The sequence below is a fragment of the Puma concolor genome, chromosome A3 (assembly GCF_028749965.1).
Source record: "Puma concolor isolate L17-30 chromosome A3, mPumCon1.1.hap2, whole genome shotgun sequence".
Taxonomy (NCBI): Eukaryota; Metazoa; Chordata; class Mammalia; order Carnivora; family Felidae; genus Puma; species Puma concolor.
Window position 1 is genome coordinate 78945926 of NC_141669.1, and position 15581 is coordinate 78961506.

A 15581-nucleotide genomic window follows, 5' to 3' on the forward strand; every position below is an offset into this window, starting at 1 on the left:
ACAATGACTAAATACCGGGGATACAAATTTGATCATTGGTTTAAGGTGGTATCTACTAGGTTTCTCCATTATAAAGTTATTATTTTTCCTTTTGTAATTACTAGTTATCTTGGGTAGGGGGAGATAACTTTGAAGCAATGCAAATGTCCTTTTGCTCACTAATTTTTAAAAATTTTTTAATGTTTATTTTTGAGAGAGAGAGAGAGAGAGAGAGAGAGCGCGCGCGCGCAAGTGGAGGAGGGGCAGAGAGAGGGAGACACAATCTGAAGCAGGCTCCAGGCTCTGAGCTGTCAGCACAGAGCCCAACCCAGGGATCGAACCCATGAACCATGAGACTATGACCTGAGCTGAAGTCCAGCACTTAACCAACTGAGCTACCCAGACACCCCTTCTACTAATTTTTGCATCTATTTTTTACAGACAGCAATTGGTACTGTGGTTTGCCTATGGTGATTTCCATTTTCCAGTATTCCTTCTATATGAATTGAACTACTGTAAGGAAGAACTGTCCCTTCTTCTCCATGTATACATCTATTCAATTATTAATATCAGAGTGGACTCTGATATTTTATTGTATGGATGGTTTATAATCCATCACAGATTTGATTACTGGGTGCTCTTTTCAAGTTGATTTCTGTGTCCTTAAGAGAATAAGCCCCCTTTGTTTTTGGAGCACTTCCTCACCTTTAAAAAACATTTTTTTCTTTAATGTTTATTTATTTTTGAGAGCGAGAGAGCACGAGCAAGGTAGGGGCAGAGAGAGGGAAGCACAGAACCTGAAGCAGGCTCCAGGCTCTGAGCTGTCAGCATAGAGCCCGATGCGGAGCTCGAACCCAGGAACTGTGAGATCATGACCTGAGCTGAAGTCGGAAGCTTACCTGACTGAGCCATCCAGGCACCCCGGAGCACTTCCTTATTTTATGGTACCACAAGATATTCCAGGCTCATTTTATACTCTCTGCCCTAGATCTGGAATTCCTCCAGGGAGCTCTGGTTCCTTTTATTAGAGAGTGGTATTCAGAAGCCCCAATCTGGACCCTATAAGTGCTTGCTGCTACTGGGGTGTCACTGTGGCCAAGGCCTCCAAGCAGACAGGGCTGGGAAATGCATGTATTCTAACCCTAGCATTCACACACTGATGCCTATTTATTTCAGCATCTATCGGTATGTATATTAAAAACCAAGAATCCAAACCTCCAGTCCAACACCACAAAGTTCATTCTAGCCTTACCACCTTTTTGCCTGTAGCTTTTCTCTGACAATGGAAAACCCGACTTGGCCAGAGCTCTGTAACCACACCATCCCTGCTGGAAGATGGAGTGGGGAAGATGTTACATTATGCTTGGCCTTAGAGGATGGGATTTGGACAGACATGAGGGAAAGTCATTCCCAGCAGAGAGTGGAAGCTGGAGGGCAGAACAGGGCATGATGATATATGAACCTAAAAGAGGAAAGAAACAGATCCCAAAGGGCCTGAATTTAACATGTGGTTCATGAAGGGGATTTTGCCAGAGACATATCAGTTTGGTTTCATTCCACTAGGCAGTGGAGAACTGCCTGACATTTTGGACTAGGAAGTGGCAGAACCAAGGGTACATGGGCCTGAGATCCAAGAGCAAATAGACTGGGTACAGAGGAGAATGAAGCTACTGCTATGCGATAGGGTGGTGGAGACGATCATAGTATAGGAATAGCAGGTAGGAAGGCACTACAAAAGAACCAACAGAATGTGGTAATTGACAGAATGCGGAAGAGGTACGGAAAAGAGAGGAATAAAGTAATAACGCTCCAAACCTGTGTAGTTTGGAGAAAGAGGTACCACGAACACAACCCCAAACAAAGGATTCTTCATGAATTATTTCTCCTTTGAGGGCAGGTACAGGCTTAACTACTCTGTGACCACAAAGCCTTATGAAACTCCCTGTGAAGATAGGCCTCAGTCAGCTCTCCCCTCTTACCTGATCTCCTCAGCTCTCAGCCCTCTCTCAGCCCCACAAACTCCAAATGCCTTCAACACATGGCTATGACAACCATCCTTCCGTGGCTGGCTGTCCATCACCAGGACACAGCTAAAAACCCTCTCAAGGCCTTCCACATGATGGCCCCAACCTCCCTTTTTGGTTTTCTTGCATTATAGCCAGAGGAGGCCACTTACTCTTCCCTGCTGACTTGGCATCACTGGGGTCCAGGACCTCGGGTCTCAAGCCACACTGGTTTCAGGCATCCCTTTGAGCTCTTACTTCAACCTGGGACACCCTCCCCTACCTGGCTGACCCCTCCTGAACCCATGCAAGTCAGCCTACCCCACCTGCTGGATTCGATGCCCTTCTTTCTGGCCCCCACAATGCTACCAAAATGGCCAGTTAATCATCTTCCCCTGACCCGTATGGTTGTGGGGGCAAAGACATGGCCCCAAACCTGTGGCACCCTCCTGGACATACTGCAGGTGTTCAGATCCCTGATGAAGGAAGGAAAGGGCAGACAGTCTCTGAACTCTCATTCCTCACTGTACCCCCCTTTTTCCTCAGCTTTTTCCTTCAGAGCTCAGATTATCAACACAGCCTTCTTCACCTCCCCCAACACTCTCTTTCCAGGAGGCCTGCCCTGAGCCTGCATCACTGTTGGGTCTGTCAGCCTCAGCCATATCTGAGCTGACCATCAGAGGTGCCCAAACAGAATGGGCAGGGCGTAGACACACTGAGCACCAGCCCCACCTGCCATGAGTCTTATCCAGGAATAAGGCTGAGGAAGGCAGCCTTGTGCTCTGCTTCCAAGTTCTCTGCTTCTCTGGGTGGATTGTGGCAAGTGGGTAATGAGGTTGGGGAATTCTATAACCAGGTTGAGAGCCCGGCCTCCTGAGGCCTCGCATGCCACGTTGCCCCGCCAACCACTGAAACCCTCAGGCTTCTGAGCTAGAGCCAATGCCTGATGCCTTCTTGATGGTCCTTTCTCTCAAAGTCCCCAGACACAGATAAACGAACAACACAAAGAACCACAAGAAAACAGACACGCACTAGGCCTTTCCATAATTATTACTATAATGATTTACAAAAAAATTTTCAGGCAACTGTGTTAAATTATTATACATATCTGGGAGAGGGAGGTGGGGGGTCCTGGCCACAGGGTCAATGAAAACCTCTTTCATGGGAGAGATGGGAAAAGGAAATGTGCCCCCCTCACTCCCTCTAGGTCTGACTCCTGATTAAGTGGCTTCCTCTCAACAAATGAAGACCATTAACCCTTTCCCATCCAGGTACTAAGGTAAAGGAGATGGTCAATGAAGTGTCAATGAAGTGCTTTGAAGGGAGACCACCAATAAACTGTGGCCGCCTGAACCCCATGATCCTCTGCCCTGGCTCCGAAGGGTCTGATCCTGGGCCAGACCCCTTGGCTGGGGATGGATGGAAGACTGCCCAGTCCTCAGCCTACACCAAGGCATCCACCCAGGAAGACAGGAGGACTGAATGTGATAGGATAAGGGATGCCTAAATGTGGCATGAGAAGCAGGGATGCACCAGCCGGGAGCTGCTGGCCACCCCTCCCCCACCCCACTCCCCAAGGCTAGGTACACAGGCATCCAGGCACTCTGGCTCAGGGAGGGATCCTGTCAAAGGAAATGGGGTGTTGGGTATCTGGCCTTGGAGCTCAGGGATACAGCCTGAGGGTCAGAGCAAGGCCCTGCCAAGGGGGACCCTTGGAACAATCCAAAGCTGGGCTTCTCAACTTTTATATTCATTCCAGCTCCTGACTCCCATCCATGCAGCTAAATGTTACCATGTATGTGTGAGTGCGTGCGTGTGTGCGTGTGTGTGTGTGCAGGGGAGGGCTGCAGGGGGAGGGCTGCAGGGAAGCGCAGCTGCCCCACCTGCCCAGGGTTCAGGGCATGCAGGGGACCCTAGGCCTAGGATGTGAGCCCAGACCAGAAAGGGTTAAGGGCTCTGACTCGCCTTTCCTCCTACTCTCCCAACATGCTACACCTCCTTGGGCACTAGAAGGTTTTACGATGAATAGCACGGGAGCCATCCTCTTCATACTCCTTTTTGGACACCCACATCTTCTTAAAAGTGTCCAGCGAGGCCAAGATGGAGCCACTGTGAAGAGGGAGGGATAGACTCTTGTGGACCTAAAGGCTGGGCCATCGGCCTCTTGTGGGCACTCAGAGCTCCATTTCCTGTACCTGGGAGGGAATTCCACCCACCTCCACCTGGCCTGGGCCAATGGTCTCCTCCCAGAGCCCTCCCCGTGAACCCCGCCTCACCCGATCCATGTGGAGTAGAGCCGTTCCTGAGGGGCCGAGATCTAGAGGGAACAAGCAGTAATGTAACTGCCCATCCCCCACCTCAGCCCTGGGAGCCTTTCCCCCAGGGCCCAAGGCCAGATAGCAAGTGCATCAGCTGGGAGTAGTGGGAGCAGCCGAACAGGGCAAGGGAGGAGGCTGGGTAGAGCTGGGAGAGGGTGTCTGGGGGTGGCATTTGACCTTTCCTCGCCCAGTCAAGGTTGCCCAGTATCCCCATGCCCCATGGGGTTCCCTGAAACCTCACCTTGATTTTGACATCCTTTGGGGCAAGCTTCTTCACTTCACTTAGCAATCGGTCACCGAAGCCTGTGAACACAAGGCTGGCTGAGCCCAGAGTCCACATCTGAACCCCCTTACCACTAGCACCTCCATCTCCAACCTCTGGCGGCCCCAGCTGCTGTCGCCCCTCTTTCGGTGGTTCTTTCCAGGATCAAGGATGGGGGTGAGTCACCCCAAGGAAGAAAAGAGTCAGCACCATGCCTAAGGTGGGCCCAGCTTCCTCAGAGAGGTAGCATGAGAGGGAACCCTAAGTCACATAGCTCGGCCTGGCTGCTGAGCTCTTATGCTCTTCCTCACCCAACACTCCAGCAGCCCAAATCTACCCAAAGCAAAGTCAAAGGCAAATGACAAATCAGGAGAAAATGTCTACTATTTCTACCTATCACAGTATTGGGAGGGTGCCGGGGGACTCTCCTCTGTAACTGGTGGGGGCATAAGTGGCACTCGGGGGTGGGGGGAGTTAGGCAGTATCTACTAGATAACAAGTACATACGCCCACCCTCTGACTCAGCAATTCTCCTAGGACTTCTCCTTTAGGGATATTCTTATTACATGAAATGACAGCATATGAGGTAATCGGGTGTAGCACCTCTGTGATTAGAAATGACTGCAACGAACTCACAGGCCACCGGCAGGTCAACGGGTAAATGGCACATCCATTCAGTGATCTATCACATGGCCATATGAAAGAACTCACATGGACAGGGAAAGATCTTCCAGATAGGGGGCTACATGAAAAATACATGGTGCACAACTTGTAGAGCATGTTGTGATGGGTATAAAAGCGGGAGCAAGGGGAAATTAACATTTGCTTACATATGCACAGTGCTGCTGAGCACATAGTTGAGAAACTAGTAACTCCCAGGGGGCGGAACAGGGTGACCAAGACAGTGTGAAAAGGGAGACTTCATCGAACACATTTTAGATCTTATGCAAACTTAGCACCTATTTACAAAGTAAATAAAAGTTAACTTTAAATCTTTCTCTTAAAAAAATAAATGCTTGGGGCATCTGGGTGGCTCAGTCAGTTAAGCATCTGACTTTGGCTCAGGTCATGATCTCATGGTTTGTGGGTTTGAGCCCCAAATTGGGCTCTGTGCTAACAGCTCAGAGCCTGGAGCCTGCTTCGGATTCTGTGTTTCCCTCTCTCCCTGCCCCACCCCCCTCAAAAACAAACATTAAAATAAACAAACAAATAAATAAATAAATGCTAACTGAGCACCAAAAAGCCAACAGAAAATGGGCCACGTCCCAGGTTCTAGGGAGTGGGGTGCAGTTTAAGTCTTAATCACCAGCTCCCAAATGGTGGTACCTTTGAAAAGTGTGGAGCCACCTGAAAGCACGATGTTGGCGAACAGTGTCCGGCGAAGGTCCATGTCAGACTTGTGAATGGCAAAGGCTAGCACCTCATGGAGCCCCTCACTCTCATCACCTACCAGGTCTGGCTGGAACAGCAGCTCAGGGGCCCGGAACCGCGCTGGCCCCACCTTTGGAACACAAGATTGAGGGGGACAGGCCCCTTCTTCCTCCAGATGCCAGCATCACCGCTGCCACCCAGGGCCAGACCTGGCAACTTACATCGAGCATGCTGCCATCTGGCAAGGTGTACTGCACCTTCTCTGTCTCCAGAGCCTCATCCTTCTGAGGGTTGATGGAGAGGTAACAGGCTCGCTGCGGTGGGCAGGGGACAACGCTCAGAAGGCTGCAACCGGGAAACCCACACCCAGGGCTCAACCTCACACCTTGGTGCCACCACTGCCCATTGCCCCACCCAGCCTGCCTCTTCACCCTCCTGCCCTCTGTCACCTCTTTGATGGTCCGGACAACCTCAAACTCAGCTGAGGTGTGAAAGTCAACTCCTTCCTTGCGCAGCAGTAGCCGGAGATAGCGAGAGACATCACGACCAGCAATGTCCACCCGCATGATGGAGTGCGGCATGGCAAAGCCCTCGTAGATGGGGACAGCATGAGTGACCCCGTCCCCTGAGTCTAAAACCACTCCCGTCGTGCGTCCTGTTGCATACCTGTCACCAGGTCAGCATCCCTTCACCTCAGCCACTGAGGCATGGGGACCTCCTCACCCCTGGAAGGGACCCTGGGACATTTGCATTATCTGGTCTGAAAAAGGGACATGAGGAACTCCCTAAAGGAACAGTTACCACGGGGCTGTTTCTACAGGGAAGTCAGACATGAGCAGGAGGATGGCCACAGGGAGGATGGGGACTCAGGGGACCCTAGGGCTTAGGGAGCACTCACAGGCTGAGCACAGCCTGCATGGAGATAAACAGGGCTGGCACGTTGAAGGTCTCAAAGAACACCTCTGCTGCCTTCTCCCGGTTCTTACTCGGGTTCAGTGGAGCCTCCGTTAGGAGAACAGGATGCTACAAGAGATGGCAGGGTTTAGGCATGAGCAAAGACAACATGCTAGGCTCTAAAAGGATCTTTTAGAGAGCCAAACACCCTCCCATGAGCACATGCAGCTGTAGCCTGCTATCCTTCCCAAGAGCACTATCCCACTATCTGCCATCAGTTATTCTTCCAAAGATCCAGCTCCCTCCGGAAAACTCGACTTGGCAGCCAGTGACTCTGTGTACCCACATACACAAAATGAAGTGGCAACAGGCCCTAATAACATGCAGAGGAAGCGTGGAAACCCAACCAGAAAGGAAACAGAGCAGTGAGAGGGCACAGGTGAGAAAATGTGGAGCCTGGTGGGAGGGGCTGGCTGCCACACCTCCTCGGAGAAAGTCTGCAGCTGATCCTTGGAGTAGACGTACTGCCAGATGCGCTCCATGTCGTTCCAGTCTCGCACCACGCCGTGCTCCATGGGGTAGCGGATGGCCAGCAGCCCCCGGTGCTCCTGCGGAGGAGGGTGGGAAGGCCAGCTGGAGCACCAGGCTGCTCTCCAGCAACTGCTTTCTGCTTTCCTGGAAGCTGCCCTTTCAACTGCCCTGAAGAGAACCACTACTGCTGACTGGGTGTCCTCATGCCCAGTGGTGGGGTCCTAAACCCAGTACAGGCTCATTTGTCCAGCAGCAGCTTCTCAGGCCCTCAGAGTCCAGCCAGCTTCAATGGGCAGGGGAGAGAGAGGGTGGTGATATGCTCCCTCCCATCCTAGTCCTCACCTTCCTCCCCTGGCTGTGCTTCTTGGGCTTCTCTACTCACTGCCAACATGTTCTCTCCTCTTCTCTCCTCACACACTGCCCAGCTTCCTTCCCCACCACCAGGAGCTGCCTCATGGCCAATCCCATGCTGTCCTGTCCTGTGGTTGCCTGTTGCCTACCGTTCCTCCCAGCTCTGGAGCCACTGCTCACATCTTCCGCACAGACCTGCCCTTCAGTGTCCTCCCTTCCTACCAAACGTGCCCCTTCTCACCAAACACCACCTGACCTCTCTCGTCCATAGGCATGGCTCCTTCTGACCCCATCTCCTGAGAGCCCTTTATCTGTACTCTTGGCTAAGGCACACCCCTACCCCCCCAACCATGTTCTCCAGTGCCTAAACTCCTAAACTACACTTGCTTCCTCCTGTTGGGGCCTCAACTGGCCATGCAGTACTTAGACAAGTCACCCCAGATGGAGAGTAATAGGTGATCCCACAGTTCTTGTTTCTATCAGTCATCAAATCTGAGTGATCCAGACTCTTAGATCACTTTTCTTTTTAAGCAGGTTCCATGCCTAACACGGGGCTCAAACTCATGATTCTGAGATCAAGAGTCAGATGCTCTACTGACTGAGCCAGCCAGGTGTCCCTTAAGTCACTTTTTAATCAATTCTTTCCTCTATAGCTTCCAAATTACTTCCACAAAATAGGGCGTTAAGTAGTCTGTTCCCCCATACAGAAACCATCATGCCATTTCATAGTACTTCCAAGATGGAGCCTTGAGAGCCCAGGAAGACGCTTGGCAGATGGCCCCAGAGAACAGATGCCCTTTTGGGAGGTACAGCTCTGATCACCAGCCAATGCTCCCAGAACTGTGAAGGCCCCAAACCCAGGCAAAGGCAGGCTCCACAGGTGTTACCTCTGCTTTTGGTCCAATGAAGAGGTCCCCCTCCAGGGCTCCAGCCATCACTCGCATGTGCTTAGGGCGCCCAACACTGCAAGGACAGGTAGAGTCACCAAGGTGGGCAGGGGGCATGGATGAGTCCATGTCCAGGAAAGCCAAAGTCTAACTCCTGTGGTCAAAAGGGTAACTACTCTAAAGTATCCAGAGGTGGCCATGTGGCAAAGGCCAGAACCCAGGCCTAAGGGACACAGGCCTAGAGACCAGACCTTGGCAGGATGGTATGCTCAGGGTCAGAAGAAAAGGTATCTTTTTCCCACCCCTCCCTCCCAGACAGGGCTGAGAGCTCTGGAATCTCAGCCCTTCATGGTCCAGCCCTGGCAGTGGGTCAGATTCAGCAGCCATAATGACTCAGCCCACGCTCTTGATTTCAGGAGGGCAGGGCTGCTGCCACTGTCTGCAGACCAAGGTCCCAGGAAGTTGGGTCATGGCTCCCTTGTTCACCCCTCTCTGTCATTTGATCCTGCCCCTTCCCACTGCCAGGGCTTCCAGAATAAAGAGTCAGTTCTTGGAAGACTAGATAAGCTACAATTCCAAAATTTGACCCAAGTTGCCTTTTAATTGTACACAGGTAGAATTCAGAAAGGAAAGCTGAAGCCCTACTGGGTGCTCCAAGCTGGCCCTGCCCCTGACCAGGCCTGGGGTTCTCAGTATAGCCAGCCACTTTGGGGGCCTCAGGATCCCCCCTGCCCTACCGCCTCCGCTTAGGCCAATCCCTCTATAACCTCCGGGATTTGAGAAGATTCCCACTGAGGAAAACTTCCCAATGCACTCGAGTGGCTGAAGGAGCACTCCCAGGTTTCTTCCATGCTTTCACCTCCTTCTTACCCCTGCCACCACTTGCTCCATTCAGGGAAAGACTCCCCTTGATGGAACCAATTATTTTCTCCAGTTGGAAAATAAACAAGCCCTGGAAAAAACATTTCCTGGGAGCAAGGAGTGGCTTTGCATTAACTCCCCACTCTTTTTCCTCTGAGGTTAGGTCCTTCTCCCAGAGATGTCACCCTTCCATTCTGGCTGCTGCTACCACACCCTGTTCCCAAGGGAATGCTGGTAGCTTCTCCTCCCTCCCTGGCTCAAGGAGGGACCAAAATCAGACTTCAAAGAAGAGGAAGCCCAGAGCACTTCTCTTGTCCTTCCAGAGCCCTTAACACCACTGGCCTCACAAACACAAAACAAAGGGTGTTTTCCCTTATATGTGGGGGCAAGAGTTGGTCTCAAAAAGAGCTGTGACACAGAGCCAGTTTTCTTCCTGGAATCCAACAAAAAGGTTAGGGCTGCTGCCTGAGCAACACTTACTAGTTTGGGAAACAGTATTTGGGAATCTGGTCTCCTGCAAAGCCAGCCTTGATCACCCCTGAACCCTGAAAGGAAAAACAATGTTTAGCTCCTGATGTGCTCCTCCAGATGAAGGCAGTGCCCTGCAGTAGAGCTGGCTGTCCAGATCATGGCAGCCTGGGGAGCAAGTCTGAGACCCACCAAGAGGGCATGATCATTTACAAGTACTCCAGTGATTCACAACTAGGGGGTGACTTTGCACCCCTTCCCCCCAATTTAACAATGTCTGGAGACTGGGGAGGACAGAGAAAGGGGTAGGTACTACTGGCATCTAGTGGGTAGAGGCCAGGGGTGCTGTTAAACATCCTACAATACACAGGTCAGCCCTTCACACCAAGAATAATCTAGCCCAGAATGTCAACAGTGCAGAGACTGAGAAACCATGAAGTACATGCTCCTCTGCGTACTCTAGGGCCAGCTCCAGACAGGAGGAATCCAAAGTGGCACAAGCTACTTCCAAAAGTCGGCTAGAAGCAACCTCTAAATGTAGTTTTTCTAAATAGCCCCTGGTCATCCCCACCCCAACAGCCATGGACCACATACAGGACCCACCCGGCAAGATCATTGTGTATACAACTGGCACCTCCCCTCAAGTGTCTTCTCCAAAGACTACAGGTGAATTTGGTCCTGCCACTGCTCCAGCACAGAAACTGGACTTACGCTCTTAAAGGGAACCGGACATCCAGAAACCTCCCACCTAATGAAGGAATCAGCCTCTCAACCCTACTTCCCACAGATCTCCATTACAACCTTCTGGGTCTGCAGTGCAGAAATAAACATTTTCATGTTACAGAGGAGGGGCTGGAAACCCAGAAGGACCAAGCAGGTTGCCCTCTGAACTCCTAAGCTTGTTGGTTAGCCTAAGTGAATTATTTGCCCACCAAGAAAGGAAGTGGCCTAGTCTATCCCGTAGCCTGCTGGACGGAACCCCCAAGCCTAGTTCTAGCCTTCTTATTAAACACCCCCTGCTATGACTCAAGGAGCCCACGTGGGTACTCCAAAAAAGACAGCCATTCAGGATTACATGGGGGTCATGTGGGAGTCATTATAAAAAACTCCAAGGCTCACACAGCAGAGGCAGATACCGAGCTAGAGGCAGATCCATATATCCCCGTCCTTCATTTTCTTCCTATGGATCAGACAGTTCTGAGGCCAGAAATCCTTAGAGGGCAGCTGAAAACATGCTGAGCCCCAGTGCTGAAGGACAAGGCCACAAGGAAGCCAGGCAACTTTTCTCTGAAGCTTCCAAACCATTATCCCAAACTGCTTTGGGTCCTAGAAAGAGTGGTCCTGAATTCTCCACTGTCCTGCTAGCTGTGGAATTTCTGCTCAGCACAGAGCAGTGAGCACTTAAGGAGAGGGTCAAAGTAGCCAAGTGGCCAACCAGGTGATGGTGGATATATGGTTGGCAGAGCTTAACCAGTATTTTTTTTTTTTTTTTCTTCTTTCCAGTCTCAGGAAAAGAGGGCCTGTCCACTCTGGAGGTCCTGCTTAGAATTGCAGCCCCTTGGGAAGTGCTGTTGTAGAGGTCACCAGGCCAACCCTCTCTGAAAGATCAGTCCAGCACTCTGCAAAAGGGCAAATGCCTTCCCTCCTCCTCCACTAAAAGGGGCAGCCAGAGCCCGAGAAGGGGGTAAAGTGGTTGGGGTCCTAAACTAACCTAACCTAACTAGGGGCCCTCATCTCAACCAAGAAGAGTCCAGGTGCCTCCCTGGGCCTGACACAGGTGCACTGGCTGGGCCGCTCGACTGTCACTCCAGCACTCCCCACGATGACCACAAGTAGCCAGACAGATGGGTCCCATGCCTCTCCAGTACGTCCCCACCGGGCTCGGGGAGGATTCGGGCAAGGGCTCCACGGCGTCGGTGGAGGGGCTGGCCCCATGGCCCTAGCTACAGAGCCAGGTGAACAGGAGAGCCCCAGGAGTGGGTGTCGGGCGGGCATCGCTCGGAGGACTAACGGAGACGGGCGGGGGGAGGGGTCCTCCTGGCGCCGCCGAGTGCACCCCCGGGGGCGGGACTCCCGCCCTCCCCCCGACTGCCGGGCCTCACGTTATCGATGACCACGGGCTGGTTGGCGATTATGTCGTAGGACTCCATGGCCGGGCCGGGCCGGCCCTGCCCAGCAGGGGGCCTGCAGGAGGGACAGGCGGGCGGGAGGGCGGGCGGGCGGACCTAGACGACAGCAGCTCCAAACCCGGTGCCGCGCCCCTCCCACCTAGCGCGCGCAGCCTACGCCAGCCCCGCGGGGCTTGCTGGAGGGCGGGCCCCGCAGCCAATCACCGCTCCCACTTGGGCGGATTGACGGTGGACGCCCGGGGCCGGTTGCGGGCAAAGGGGAGGGGCCTCCGGGTGCTGACCAGCCAATTGAGGCCGCCCGGAAGTACTGCCGGGGCGCTTCTAAGGTAGGCTGCGCCGTGGGGGAAGGGGGTGGAATGATGTCAGGGCTCGCTTTTAAAGGGGACCTGGGCAGAGTCCAGGGGCTGAGTGTCGCCTGTCCGGGAAGACTTCGTTTCCGAGCGGCAGCACATGAGACCATGCTACTTCGTGAACGCGTGGCCCTTGAGGAGGCCGGCCCTAAGTATTTTACCCAAAGCATTTCTTTACTGAGCACTGAGGAAGATCCTTTTCCGTGTAAAATTTAAAATTCTGACATTACTCGAACACCTGCTATGTGTTTGCGGAGCACTTCCACCTATGTTACACAGATTATATTAAATCCTTGCAGTAACTCTATCAGATAGCTGCATTCTTATTCCCATTTTGCAGATGTGGGAACCGAGGGGCCTCACACTTCTGTGACTAGCCGGGGGCTATCCAGCTAGCGACAGCTGGGGTCTGCACTTGGGCAGCCTCCAGACCCACTGGGGTCTACTGCTGCAACTGTGCAAGGTATCCTAAATTCACTTACTAAACTGAGCCATAGTTATTTGCCTCTACTGCTACCTTTCCCACTAAACTGTGAGATTAAATTTGGTAAAAGTGAAGACAGCATCACTGAAGACAGGAAAGTGCAGAAATCACATTTTAATGAATTATTACAATGTGGACACTCTTGTATAGCCATAGTGGGGTTTAAGAAACAGCGTGACTAGCTACCCGCCTCTCTCAGTCGCTGCCCGGCTGCTCCTTCGAGGTGACTTTTTCTGAATTCTAACACCAAAGGTTAGTTTTGCCTATTTAGGAACTTTATGCAATGTAACCATAGATATGTATTCATAAAATGAGTCAGTGTGCAACCGGTAAAAAATAATGAGGAAGTTTTATATAATTTGATATGAAACACATCAGCACACCGGGCTAAATCAAAGCAAAGAAAGTCAGAGTGCTCAGAGTGTTAGATGTCTGAGTCTCCAAAGAGTATATGAGTACATAACCATTGGTTATATATAAGAGTATATAACATGTATAAGAGTATATAATCATTGGTAAATGTGGGTAAATCAGGGGAGAATTGCCTTTTTTCTACTATATAAACTATTTTTTTTTTTGGCATTGAATTTTTAGCTTGTTCATGTATATATTATTTTTTTCCTCTTTTTTTTGGTGGGAGAAAACATACAACATAAAATTTACCATCTTAACCATTTTTAAGTGTACGTTAAGTGTTGTTAAATACATTCATAATGTGCAAGTATTACCACCATCCATCTCCAGAACTCTTTTCATCTTGTAAAACTGCAACTTTGTACTCATTAGACATTTAACTCACCATTCCCTCTCCCCTCAGCCCATGGCAACCACTGCTCTGTTTCTAAGCATTTAGATACCTCATATAAGTGGAACCCTACAATATTTACCCTTTTGTGACTGTCTTATTCTACTTAGCATGTTCTCAAGGTTCATCCTTGTTGTAGTATGTGATAGGATTTTTTTTTTTTAAGGCGGAATAACATTCTATTGTATGAATATACCACATTTTGCTTATTTATTCAGATCTTGATAGACCTTGGGTTACTTCCACATCTTAGATATTGTGAACAATACTGCTATGAACATGGGTGGTAAAAATACTGCTTTTAATTCTTTGGCATAGATAGCCACATATGGGATTGCCAGATCATGTGGCAATTCTATTTTTAATATTTTGAGGATCAGCCATGCTGTTTTCCATAGCAGCTGCACCATTTTACATTCCTAAAAACCATGCAAGAGGGTTCCAGTTTCTCTACATTCTCATCAACACTTGTCATTTTCTGGTTTTGTTTTTGTTTTCGTCTTTGTTTTTGAGTAGCCAACACAATGGGTATAGGTGGTATCTCATCATAGTTTTGATTTGCATTGCTCTAATGATTTGTGACGTTGAGCACTTTTCATATGCTTATTGGCCATTTGTATATCTTCATTGGAGCAATGTCTATTCAAATTTTTTGTCCATTTTTGAATTGATTATTTGTTGAGTTTTAGTTCTCTATACATTCTGAGTATTAATCCCTTATCAAATAGATGATTTGCAAATATTTTCTCCCACCCTGTGTGTTGCCTTTTTACTCTGTTAATGGTGTCTTCTGATGCACAAAAATTTTGAATTTTCATGAAGTCTAATTTGTCTGTTTTTGATGTTGTTGCCTGTGTCTTTGGTTTCATATCTGAGAAATCATCACCAAATCCATGTCCTGAAGCCCTGTGTTTTACTCTAAGGATTTTATAGTTTTAATTCTTATATTTAGGTCTTCGACCCATTTTGAGTTAGTTTTTGTATATACTGTTGAATAAGGGTCCAACTTCATCCCGTTGCATGTGGATGTCCAGTTTCCCCAGCACCATTTATTGAAGACTGTCCTTTTCCTATTGAATGGTTTTGGCACCCTTGTCAATAAATCGTTTGACCATATATGTGAGGACTTATTTCCACTGGTCTTCACCTCTGCCTTTAAGATATATTACTTTTTAAATGAAATGAAAAACTGATGTGAAAAAGTATCTGCATAACAAACAGCCGAGCAATTATAAAAGAAGTGCTAGGGTTCTACTTGTGAATAAACTCCATGAACTCTGGACAGCAGGGGCCACAGGGGTGGGGGAGGAGTAGCTGAAGAAGGACCCCAAAAGTGCATGTTGTTGAAGACTATAGAGCAAACCGAGCTACAAAGGCAAGAGGACAGGCTCATCAATTATTCTCTGAGATAACTATGAAGAGGAAGAGCTCAGAAACCTTATTTTGGAGGGAGAAAGGAACAAAGAGAAAGGAAAAGAAGGAGGGGCAGGAGAGACTGATAGGGTAAGAGAATCCCCCAGACCTGCCGGGCCAGCCACTCCCTCCTTGCTCCTTCTAGATCCTCTCAGCATCTCCCCCTTTGCACACCTGGATGTCTCCCTGGCGTTTAGATTCCTTTGATCTTCTCAATTTCAGTAACTGTTAAGGTACACCTACATTATGAATAAAGACATTAAACTACCAATGCAGGTCAGTTCTTATCACACATGGAGGAGCCATAGAGTAGGGTCTTTGAGGACTCCCCTGATGGACCCCAAAAGGAAGACAGAGAGGATGGAATTCTGTGCCTGATGCCACCTCCTCCTTCTACTACAGATACCCAGTTGTGGCCACCAATGATTTGAGGAAAATTAGTGATCAAACAAAACTATTAAGGAAGTACTGTTAA

At 49.9% G+C, this 15581-nt stretch overlaps 2 protein-coding genes across 2 annotated transcripts in view; one reads left to right on the forward strand and one right to left on the reverse strand.

The window, feature by feature from the left end:
• Positions 1 to 3014: 3014 nt before the first annotated feature.
• ACTR1B (actin related protein 1B) lies at positions 3015 to 12173 on the reverse strand. Its single transcript, XM_025931766.2, has 11 exons — positions 12028 to 12173; positions 9938 to 10002; positions 8597 to 8672; positions 7310 to 7435; positions 6832 to 6956; positions 6383 to 6599; positions 6155 to 6247; positions 5889 to 6063; positions 4542 to 4603; positions 4259 to 4299; positions 3015 to 4091 (listed from the first exon to the last, which is right to left on the reverse strand). Exons 1-11 carry the CDS (start codon positions 12073 to 12075, stop codon positions 3989 to 3991), a joined length of 1131 nt encoding a protein of 376 aa, XP_025787551.1. The 5' UTR covers positions 12076 to 12173; the 3' UTR covers positions 3015 to 3988.
• Positions 12174 to 12196: 23 nt separating this feature from the next.
• The window catches only part of CA3H2orf92 (chromosome A3 C2orf92 homolog), a 45587-nt gene continuing 42202 nt past the window's right edge, over positions 12197 to 15581 (forward strand). Inside the window, exons 1-2 of the mRNA XM_086701267.1 lie at positions 12197 to 12380; positions 12745 to 12867. The gene's annotated coding sequence lies outside the window, so the exon portion shown is untranslated. The remainder of the gene's footprint in view (positions 12381 to 12744; positions 12868 to 15581) is intronic.

Bases quoted from the DNA above. Each gene is read 5' to 3' on its own strand.
- ACTR1B (XM_025931766.2), bottom strand. From the start codon at position 12,075: ATGGAGTCCTACGACATAATCGCCAACCAGCCCGTGGTCATCGATAAC. The intron at 7,436-8,596 runs GTAACACCTGTG...CCTCCTCCGCAG, and splicing joins TCATTGGACCAAAAGCAGAG to GAGCACCGGGGGCTGCTGGC. The intron at 6,248-6,382 runs GTGACAGAGGGC...TGCCCACCGCAG, and splicing joins TTGTCCGGACCATCAAAGAG to CGAGCCTGTTACCTCTCCAT.